The sequence below is a fragment of the Aotus nancymaae genome, unplaced genomic scaffold, assembly GCF_030222135.1.
Source record: "Aotus nancymaae isolate 86718 unplaced genomic scaffold, 86718_ANA_hifiasm-v0.15.2.pri h1tg000014l, whole genome shotgun sequence".
Lineage (NCBI taxonomy): Eukaryota > Metazoa > Chordata > Mammalia > Primates > Aotidae > Aotus > Aotus nancymaae.
In genome coordinates this window covers 94,565,223-94,577,260 of record NW_026988425.1, presented here as the reverse complement: position 1 = coordinate 94,577,260, position 12,038 = coordinate 94,565,223, and the positions used below count along the sequence as shown (strand labels likewise).

Sequence of the window (12,038 nt, the reverse complement as noted above, 5' to 3'; positions counted from 1 at the left end):
ATTGTGTTGTATTTGAGAAGTTTCATGTTAGTGTGATTCTGACATTCTTTTCATCTGTATGTTGGTAAGTTTTTTCATTTATCTTTGATTACAGGAAATTTATTTCATTATGTTGAAGTATATGTCTTTTTTCATTAATTCTTCTCGAGAATCCATTATTTTCAATCTAAAGACAATTTTTTAAAATATTATTTTAAGTATTTTAAATTATTGCATATTTTCAGGTACTTTTCCCTCCTTTTGTCAGTCTTAGGTTATGTGGCTCTGACTTCTAATGCTCTCATCTTGCTTTGTGACCCGTGTGTGTGTGTGTGTGTGTGTGTGTGTTTTGCTTGGTTTTATGAAAAAATTTTTGGCATTTGATATTTGAGAACTATAATTTGGTTTTCATTTTCTGGTTAAATACATTCACATAGTTAACCTCCAAACTTTCCTTTGTCAATAAATAAGATTCTGAGAGGTCTAGCCGTATAGACATCTATTTAAAGTTGCTTAACTGTGTTTCTAAGGTTCTTAATTGCTAAGTCTAATCATGGAACAATACTATGAATTTGATGCTTAGAGACCATTCTCATCTGTGCTCATAGTCTCAAATTCTTTGTTTACTGGACATAGGAATTCAAAACACAATAAAACACCAAATAGGTGGTAGATTTATAGTGTGAAGATTTACAGTAAGACTGGGGAAGGGAACTTTTCCAAGAAGGCCTTTACCTTCTTTCCCTGATCCTTTGAATGCAATAAAAGCATAACCGCCATATTGAGGAATCATCTATCAATTTTCTATGTATTCCACATATAAATTTTCTCATCATGTATATGTAAATCTATTAATTATCCATTGTTATATTTTTGTTCTAGAGGAAATGATGAAATTTTATAGATGATTGTATTACATTTATTAAAAATTTGCCATGCTAACCTTCTGACTCTGTACTTTGCAGTATAATCATAGCTATTCATTTGAGGAACTATATCTTTTTCTTTAGAATTTGATGAAGAATGGTGTCTTTATGTGTTTAGTTCTATCAACTTCTTCAGAAGCCTTAATTTCTACTGGATTTGCTACATTTTTACCTAAATTTATAGAAAATCAATTTGGATTGACATCCAGCTTTGCAGCTACTCTTGGAGGTAAAACATTTTCTTTATTTGAACTTAATCTAAAATTTTTACTTTACCATATTAAATGTTTATTAGGATAATGTATAATTTGGGATAGCCCCTCATTGAAATTTAAACTAAAACCAGCCTGGCAATCATGGTGAAATCCTGTCTCTGCCAAAAAACATAAAAATTGGCTGAGCATAGTGGCACATGCCTATAGTCCCAGCTTCTCGGAAGGCTGAAGTGGGAGAATAACTTGAACCTGGGAAGTGGGAGAATGCAGTGAGTTGAGCTTGTGCCATTGTACTCTAGCCTGGGTGACAGAATGAGACCCTGTCTGAGAAAAAAAAAATTAATTTTGGTAAAAATTTCTGATTTTCTGACATTTGGCAATCTATTGTATGAACTAGAGAAAGACAAAGGCTAAAATGACTAAAGAGAATGTGTATTAATCTTAATGTTCAATACATTAATTTGATTAATTCCCTATTGATGGACCTGTTAAGTCATTTGTACACGTATTTCTATATCAGGGGAATACTTTTATGTGTTAAAACCATATTGGCACTTGTTTTTGATGTTTTCCAATGTCAGTATGGGTGAGTTTATGTTTTCTCACAGTCTACATTCTTTTTTCTTATTAGGGGCTGTTTTAATTCCTGGAGCTGCTCTCGGTCAAATTTTAGGTGGTGTCCTTGTTTCAAAATTCAAAATGACATGTAAAAACACAATGAAGTTTGCATTGTTCACATCTGGAGTTGCGCTTATGCTGAGTTTTGTATTTATTTATGCCAAGTGTGAAAATGAGCCATTTGCAGGTGTATCCGAATCATATAATGGGTAAATACATTTCAGTGCTTTTTGATAATAATACCAGAATAATAGACTAAGCATTTCTAAGCATATGTTTTCTTTAATGGTGAGAAACTGGAGTTTTAAAAAATTGGAAGGCTTTTTTTCCTATGTGAGAACATGTAGTTTTGTTTTTAGTTTAGATAATTGATGTATTATTAAAAGTTGGGAATATTTATACAAAGGGCATTTAAGAAGCAACTTTCATATACTGGGTACTATACTTGCTGAGGGATACAAAGATTAACACAGTGGGATTTTTGCTTCTAAGGGATTCATATCCTAGGAAGAATTTTACTTTATATGTTTTTATTGGTTTAAATTTTAAAAAACTGAAATAACTCCCTATGATAAAAATTCTCTTATTAAGTTGGTTGCAAATAGGCAAGAAGAGAAATTAGAATAAAGCTAGTCCTAGCTAATACTAATTGTTATTGTATCTACTTAGAAGGTTATGCTTGTTGTAGATAAATAAATAACTTGTTCTCACCTGTACACGTTTCTAGCTATAATTGATTTGATCATTTATATTTCTTTGTTTTGCTTTGACATTTTAAACCATAGTAGGTGGTCAGGCAAGAGGGTGTTGCACAGCAGTGCATTTTATACCTCATAGTGCTGCTTTCATTGTTTCATTACATGTGTTTGAGGCTGTTAGGTAAGGTGATACACTAGGTCAAGACTCCATAATTTTGTATAATATGACATTCAGATGATATAAATATAATCTACTTTGTTCATTTGCCAGTAGTGATGATCATGATTTTTAGTTACTACTAACATATCTGTGATTCTTTTACATTAATGCTGAGCATGATAAAGCAGTGTTTGGTTAAGCTCCATTACATTTCTTTTCTTTTCTTTTCTTTTTTTTTTTTTTTGAGACAGAGTCTTGCTCTGTCACTCAGGCTGGAGTGCAGTGGCATGATCTTGGCTCACTGCAACCTCCACCTTCTGGATTCAAATGATTCTCCTGTCTCAGCCTCTGGAGCAGCTGGGGCTACAGGTGCACACCACCATGACTGGCTAATTTTTGTACTTTTAGTAGAGATGGGGTTTTTCCATGTTGGCCAGGATGATCTCAAACTACTGAACTCAAGTGATCCACCCACTTTGGACACCCAAAGTGCTGGGATTACAGGCATGAGCCACCACACCTGGCCAAGCTCCATTACATTTATTCAACATTTGTTGAATACTTCCTTTGGCAGAACTTTATAGCAAAAATCCCTGTTCTAAAGGAGAAATTGCAAAAGAAAGAAAGAATGAATAGTTAACTTGGTAATGGGAAATATACAAAGTGCTATGGAATTGAAAAGAAGGTGAGCTTTTCGATTTTATTTGATTAGAATCTGGAAGGGCTTCAGAGCATAATAGTGAAATGGGGTTTAAAAATACTTCAAGGATACAGAGTTTTGAGAAATAAGATTTGAGAAGAGAGAAAGGGAAAGGGAATATGCTAAAACAAGGTTTTAAATGCTATAAAATAGGAAGGCTAGATTCAGGGACCAGTTTGAATGGAACTTAAACTATGTGTCTAGAAATAGTAGAAATATATTTTGGAATGTTGAAAGGTAGGTAGAGGCTAAATTGTGTAGACCTGACTTTCAGTCCTTTAAACTTCATCCAGACCTATCCCAGGAAACTTTTTCTGTATGATCCTTTTAGAAAAAAAACAAAAAAGGAAGTTCTGGTTAGTGTAGCACATGGTTTATCACCTTGAGTAAAAAAGTACATTGTCTACCTTAAATAAATAAGAGTTACTGCCAGGTGTGCTGTCCTTAGTGTAATCAGAAAGGAAGGCACATGTGATAGGGTAATTCTGAGGTTCATGTAGGGTTTGGCCATTAAAATATATTAAGATCTGGGACACAGTGTTTCATACAAGTACACATTTCTTATTGATGACAAGAACTGAAAGTTAATACACATACACACACATAAATATCAGTAAATGTATGTGGTTTTACTCATATTTACTCATAAATATTTACTCATACTTATGTATGTGTGTGTGTATATATAGATAGAAATAGGGACAGAATTTAATGTCACTAAATAGGTATGACATTGTCAGATCATTTTTTCTCATGGCCCAAATTCTTAGTTTTAGCTTCTGTACCCTAAATATAAAAATGTATATATTACAAAAAGGTCAGTCAAACTAGTCTAATCTAAGAAACATGTATAAAAAAAAGTCCAGACATAGGTTGAGGATATTGTGGGTTTGGTTCCAGACCACCAAAATAAAGCATATATTACAATAAGCAACTCAAATGGGTCTTTTGGTTTTCCAGTGCATATAAAGGTTATGTTTATCCTATACTATACTATATTGCCTATGCAAAACCTTATGTCTAAAAAAGCAATGTATAATGTACATACATTAATTAAAAATTATTTATTGCTGAAACATGCTGACAATCATCTGAGCTTCCAGCCAGTTGTAATTTTTTTGCTGGTGGAAGGTCTTGTCCCAGTGTTGATGGCTGCTGACTGACCAGGGTGATGGTTGCCAAAGGTTGGGGTAGCTGTGGCAACTTCTTAAAGTAAGACAATAATGAGCAGTCAGAACACACACAGCATTCACTGATTAAGTTTTACATCTTAAAGGAGCATGGTTCATGGTGTCCCAAAACAATTTTAATAGTAACATCAAAAACCACCTATCACCGTAACAGAAATGATAGTGAAAAACTGAAATTTTGCAAGGTTATCAAAATGTGAAGTAGACATAAAATGATCATATACTCTGGGAAAAATGGCACTGATAGACTTGCTGAATACTATCACTATCACTAGGTTGCCACTAACCTTCAATTTGTAAAAAAAAAACACGGTATTTGCAAAGCGAAATAAAACGAGATAACTCTATATCCTCAGAAACTCTTCTGTCTCTCACGCCCTAAAAAGGTATTCCTTGAGCTTCTTAGAGTGTTCTTTCCATTGTTGCCAGTTTTATTCCATGAGTACTCAGTGATTTTTAAGTGAGGGCATGTGGTATTTGGTTTTCTGTGCCTGTGTTAATTCGCTTGGGATAATGGTCAGGATATTTTTCAATAATACTTTAATTTATTATTAAACCTTTAATTGGGCACAATACTAAATTCCATTGCATGAAGACTGTTTATTTTCCCACTGTTTCGCACTGTGTTTTTGTTGCCTTGACAATCTATAGGAACGTTGAGTCTTGTTTTGGTGATCAGTGGTGGTAATAATGACTTTTGTTTTACTTAATAATTAAACCTCATAGAATATAGAAATACCATAGTATATACATACAGTATTTTTTTCTGTATCTGGCCTTTAGCTAGAATTTCATTGATTATATGAAATAATATCTTAAAGAGGCATATTAATATTTTGCAATGGTTTTAGGGAAATTTTAGCTTGTTATGGAGGTATAATTATAGAATAATACTTTGTATTTAAATAAGAAATTAATGTTTGAATACTACTTGTGAAAACCATAAATGTTTATACACATACTTTTATTTTATTATATTAAAAAAGCTATTAAACCTTTTAAAATATATTATAAATATTTTTTAAATAATATGGATACACTAAGAAAATTTAATAATCTTCACAAGCATCTGCTATTTCTCTACTAATAGTTTTCTACTTACCTCATGAAGTAAACCTTTGTAAAATACGTAGACTAATGTGACCAACCCTTGATATTAGGGAATATAAGCTATATTTCTTTGTTTCTACTATAATTTGCATCATGCTGTCTTAAACTATGATCTCAGTAATTATTTATCAATAGTATGAGAATTATACACTGGGAACTTTAAAAATTATTGTGTAAAGGCTATTTCTAGAGTTGCAGGGATGGTTTTCCTCTACTTATCTTATTTCTGCATCTATGTTATGAGCTCTGTGAGCAGACACTCTAGTGATTGCTTTTGTGAGTAGAATCATCACACTTGATAAAGATAAATCTGGCAGCGTCCTGTGGAATAGATTTGAATAAGATGAGACTGCAGGCAGACTATTTTGATCACTTTTTCTTCAGACGCCCTACTGATTTAGTCATTTCTGTGTTTGATCCCTGATACAAGAAAGCATCATGGTACAGGAGTTTCCTTCTCTCCCTCCCTCCTTCCCTTTTCCTTTCTTTTTCTCTTTCCCTTCCCTTCCTTTTCCCCCTTCCTTTCCCCGCCCTCTTTCCCTTCCTTCTCTCTTCCTTCCTGCCTCTCTTCCTCTCTTCTTCTCTCCTTCTCTCCCTTTTTTCTTCCTTCCATCATTCTCTTCCTTCCATCTATTTATCTCTCTCTCCTTCCATCTGTCATTTCTTGTTCTAGCTGTAGCTCCTTCTTTCTTTTAAATATAATTCTACCACTTTGAGTAGACTAGCACATAACTGGTGTTCATTATATGTTTATTAAATAAGTGGACTCCCAAGACCTCAGTACTCTTCTCATTCCACACACTATATGGCTGATCTTATAAATGCTTATGGTTTCAGCTACATCTATGTCCAAAAGGTTATTAAGAAATCTAGCTCCATGCAAGATTTCTTTACTAAATTTGAGAGACTCTTAATTTTAATATGTACAATACCATACTCATCATCTCTTCTCCAAAACTTGTTCTCCTGTACCTAAACACCAAGTTAGATGCTAGCAGTCATCCTTGACTCTTCTATTTTTCTGTTTTTTTTTTTGAGGAGCAGTGGCACAATAACTCACTGCAGCCTCAAACTCCTAGGCTCAAGTGATCTTTCTGCCTCAGCCTCTTGAGTACCTCTTCCATTCTTAACAGGAAGAGTAGTCTTCAATCAATCCATCACCAAATCTTACTGATTCTATGTCTAAAACTTTTTAAAATCTGCTTCCTAGGTTCTGTTTTAGTTCTCCTTTATATTGTCATCACCTACTGTCTGGGGGTATGGTGACTGGTCCCCTTTCTTCAAATTCATACTCTGTACAACTCCTAGAATTATTTCTTTAAAGCAAACTTTTGACAGTGTCACTTTCCAGTGTAAAAACACCTTAATGATTGTCTTTTGTCAGGCCTATGTTGCTCTCAATTAAACTGGTCCTTATCTCCTCTCCAGCTACATTTCCTGTCACTTGGCCTCAGATATCATTCACATTTCTGCACAGAGGATGCTGTTTCTATACTCTATGCCTTTGTATCAGCTTTTTCTGAAGTGTGTTTCCCTTTTCCCATTTGACTGGCTAACTCTTACTCATTCTTTATTTTTCATTTTTTTTTGAGATGGAGTCTCACACTGTTGCCCAGGCTGGAGTGCAGTGGTGTGATTTTGGCTCACTGAAACCTCTGCCTCGTGGGTACAAGAGATTCTTCTGTCTCAAACTCCCAAGTACCTGAGACTACAGGTGCCTGCCACCACACCCAGCTAATTTTTGTATTTTTAGTAAAGACGAGGTTTCACCATGTTGACCAGGCTGGTCTCGAATTCCTGACCTCGAGTGATCCGCCCGCTTTGGCATCCCAAAATGCTGGGATTACAGGCATGAGCCACTGTGCCTAGCCTTTTACTCATTCTTTAAATCACATCTCAGGCAGTAGCTCCTCCTCCAGCCCCTCTTCTTTAAACTTTAGCTTGTGTTAGGTGTCCTTCCTTTGTACTTCTAAAAGGCACTTTGCAGATATCTGTAACCACCCTTGGCATATTAGTGAATAATTTTCTATGTCCATCTCTACTTCTACACTGTGAAATCCTTGAGGATAGAAACTGTCTTATTCAGCTTTGTATTCCTGTTACCTAGCATAGGGCCTAGCAGTTGCTCAATATTTGTTGTTTGAGTGTATAAATAAACAAATGAGTTACTAGGGATGCATTTTTGATTAGTGTAACCCTTTATATTAGAGAAGGTGTTTTCTGTAAGAGGCAGTTTGAAATGATACTGGGCCTGGGGACCTAGAAAATTTTATTTGATAGGGAAAGAAAAGTAAGTTAATCTCCTTGGACCTCAGTTGATGAGATGATTATAATCAACAGCATGATTTTGTTCATCCTTCCCAGTTTAAACACTGTCTGCATCCTGGAGCTATTTGGCATTGTGTGGAGACATTTTGGTTGCTGTAATGAAGGAGAGTGCTACTGGCATCTGGTGAATGTCAGGGATGCCGTTAAACATTTTACAGTCCACAGAACCAATCCCACAAGAGAATTATCTGGCACCAGATGAGAATCTCTGTTTTCTTCACTTATTCTGTCTTATATTTTTGATTACTGACAGATACTATACTATATGACTATTGTTTTTACTGCTTTTCTCTGACAAGAAGTTAAGCTTTATGTGCAAAGGAAGACTTTTTATTTGCTTTATTTGTTTAGTAATTATGTGTTGAGTGAGTGAATAAATGACTGAATGGTAAGATATGACAGTGCTTCTAAACTGTTAAAAGTTATGACATAGCTCATTTACCCTTTTTTCATTTCTTATTTACAGGACTGGAGAATTGGGCAACTTGGTAGCTTCCTGTAATACCAATTGCAACTGTTTGCGATCATACTACTATCCTGTCTGCGGAGAAGATGGAGTCCAATATTTTTCTCCCTGCTTTGCAGGTTGTTCAGACTCAGTTTCACATAGGAAACCAAAGGTAACTTATATCTCCTGCTTTTCCCTTAATGAGGCAATGTGTTTCTGGATCTCTATCTTGACTTCTCTAATGGGGTTATGTAATGCCTGTTCTTGCCTTCCTGCTCCACTGCTTCCATGAAGCAGCTCATGATGTCTCCAGCTGAAATAGACTGTTTTTTCTTCATGCTTCTTGCAGTAATTGTTGAAAAGTCAATTTGGAAGTTACAAATATTTTAGTAACATCACTTTGTTGCAGTTGTGAAATATCTTTTATCTTTTCGTATTGTTTTATGGTCATGCCTCAGAATACATGGGGGATGGGTTCCAGAACCCCTGCACATACCCAAATATGCCATACTTCAGTCCCACCAATGGCCTTGAAGAACCCGTTTTAAGCCAGTGCCTCATTATATGTGGGTTTTGCATCTAGTGAATACCATATTTTCGATCCATGTTTGGCTGACAAAAGTCCACATGTAAGTGAACTGGTGCAGTTCAAACCTGTGTTGTTCAAGGGTCAATTTTATTTTTCTTTAACTATACTTTAAGATCCTTGAAGGCAAGAGTCTTTTCCCATTTTTGCTAGGTACAGTTTTTACAGTAGAAACAGTATTTGTTTTATTTGATGTATCATGAATACATTTAAAAATACTCAAATCAATTTATTTTCAAATACAAATTCATGTCTACTTCTGGATCTGAATACTAATCAATGTGCCCAGATGTTATTTCTTTTTTAGTGTAGTTAAATAGTTTAAAAGAACTCAATACAATTTGATTGTACTATATCTTACAATCTAATATTTCATCTTAGCTAAATTTAAGAGCCTTATAAATGAATAGTATTCAGATTATGAGTAGTGCACAGTATATTATGCATTGGTAGATAATGTTATAACTTTAAAAGAATCTGCAGGAAGTATATACTGTGGTGTAAATGAAAACAATGAATAAGATGTGTAAGAGTTACGTGACAATTTTGAATATTTGAATTTTTTTCTTTATATATGACCAATAAATGCTATGGCTAGCTTGAATTAGAAGTAGATTATGACAAGGAGTTATTAGAAGGATTTTATTCACATAATATGTATAGACACAAATATCATCCTACACAAGGAAATAACACAGGAAATCTAATACCCATAGTGTACTTAAAATAGTTTTGGTGATTTTGATATGATTAATTTAATATTTATATTTTTCACCAAATGCTAAGGTAATTACTGTCTTACACAGCATGTTGTCTTCTAGAATTTTTTAGGAAGAGCAAATGATTTTGACTTGTAACTTTTCTATTTGTCCTGACTGTTTTATGTCCAATCAGTCCATGGAATAATCATTGATTCACAATATGTTTTTCTCATGAAATATTTCAGATAGGCAATAAACATTTATAATACTTTAAATAAGCATCCATATACATTTGTTCACAGCAATACTGTTTTAATCTTGTATTTCACACCAGTGATGCAAACTACAAAAACGGACCTTAACTAACTGCTATATTGCAGGCAAGACTTGTAAAGTTTCATTAAGATAGAAAATGCTCTTCTCAGTTGCTCTCTTTAAAATTTGTAAAGGCTTAATTACCTCATTATTTGATATATCTGATTGCTAAATATGTAATAGTCAATTTTGGAGGTGTCATCTGCATATATGGTTTTCCTGAATCAGTACCAGTTGTCTTGGAATGGCTTTAGCACCAAAAAATAATAATAGTAAGTTTCTAACCTTTGCCACAATAAAAGTACTGCTTCTCTATGATTTCTCTGGCTCTGCTCTGATTTCATTGAGGACTTAATGTCTGAAAAAGATTTATAGTAAGGATAAAGGCTATGGAAGGATTCAGTTGAGATGTAAAAATGGGTTTAAGAAATAATTACTGTTGAAAGAAGTCTGGAATGTGCAAGATCATGTAACTTATATTCCCATTCAATTGTTTTGTAAGTCAGTAATTACTATAGCAGGTTACAAGCTGAAGTAATGGCCACAATAGTCAAATACAGATGTTTCTACTTCATAAATATGGTTTGTTTCTACTTGCTTAATTTCTTATGGGTTAAGTATTCTCTCAGTGCCATTTGTTGTATGTTTAAGTCAGTATGAGTGTGTTCGCCATGTCTAGAGAATACCTAATTTACAATAATTTATTTTCTGAATAATCACTTTCATTATTTGTCTATATTTTTAGGTATATTACAACTGTTCCTGTATTGAAAGGAAAACAGAAATAACATCCACTGCAGAAAGTTTTGGTTCTGAAGCTAAAGCTGGAAAATGTGAAACTCATTGTGCGAACCTGCCCATATTTCTTTGCATTTTCTTTATTGTAATTATGTTTACATTTATGGCTGGAACTCCTATAACTGTATCTATCCTAAGGTAAGTAGTAGGTTGAGAAAGTTTCATTCACTAAGGCAATATGTTGATGGAAAGAAAATGGACTCTGGGCTCATTTGGGGTTTATATTGATAATTAGTTCAATACCAATCTAGTCCTTACAAGATCATTAGTTCTGTAGCATTGGATAAGCTCCTCTGTAGAACCCCAGATGTAGAGATTTAAATGATACGCACTTGAAAGTGTCTTCACATTGCCTACCTGGCTTGTGCTTGGTATTTTTTTCTGCTTCTTTCATGAAACTTCAGTTGTGAGCTGGAGATAATGTTCTTTTGAGTATCACAGAAATAAAATGCATTCCAATATGCCAGAATCAGAATGGCATGCATTCTACCTTATGCATTAGGTACTGTGACATTAAATCTTTAAGCAGTGCTAATCAATAAGAAACAGGTTGTCACCTGGTTGTTCACCTGTGTTTTATGTTTCCAGTTGCTTTTCCTTCTTCTATCCCAGTATACAAACACATTTCATACCTGTCCTTCCATGGAGTCACCAGTCTTTGTATATCTTTTCTAATGAATTCTAGCTTTTTTTCTTTTTTTGTTCCTTAATATTTACCCACTATCTTTTCTTTTTTTGTTGTTTATTTAATTTAAGTTCAGGGGTACATGTACAGTTTTTTTTTTGTTTTGCTTAGGAAAGCTTTGGCTATTCTGCAGTGAAGCCATTGGGTCCTGGGCTTTTCTTTACTGGGAGACATTTTATTACACCTTCAATCTTGCTACCTGTTATTGGTCTGTTCCGATTTTGGATTTTTCCTGATTGCATCTTGGTAGGTTGTATGTATCTAGGAATTTGTCCATTTCTTCTAGATTTTCCAATTTATTGGCATATTGTTGCTCATAGTAGCCACCAATGATCCTTTGAATTTCTACAGCATCACTTGTAATGTCTCTTTTTTTATTTCTGATTTTATTTATTTGAATCTTCCCCTTTTTTTCTTAGTCAGGCTAAAAGTTTGTCAATTTTGTTTAATTTTTCAAAAAACCAACTTTTAGTTTCATTGATCTTTTGTATTGTTTTCTTCATTATTTCATTTATTTCTGCTCTGATCATTATTTCTTTTCTTCTACTAAATTTGATTTGGTTTCCTTTTGTTTTTCCAGT

At 34.0% G+C, this 12,038-nt stretch overlaps 1 protein-coding gene across 1 annotated transcript in view; it reads left to right on the top strand.

Moving 5' to 3' along the window:
* Positions 1-12,038, top strand: part of SLCO4C1 (solute carrier organic anion transporter family member 4C1) — a 64,918-nt gene that overhangs the window by 40,822 nt on the left and 12,058 nt on the right. Inside the window, exons 7-10 of the mRNA XM_012459482.2 lie at positions 990-1,134; positions 1,752-1,947; positions 8,391-8,544; positions 10,720-10,910. Of these exons, the coding sequence (XP_012314905.2) occupies positions 990-1,134; positions 1,752-1,947; positions 8,391-8,544; positions 10,720-10,910 (686 nt within the window). The remainder of the gene's footprint in view (positions 1-989; positions 1,135-1,751; positions 1,948-8,390; positions 8,545-10,719; positions 10,911-12,038) is intronic.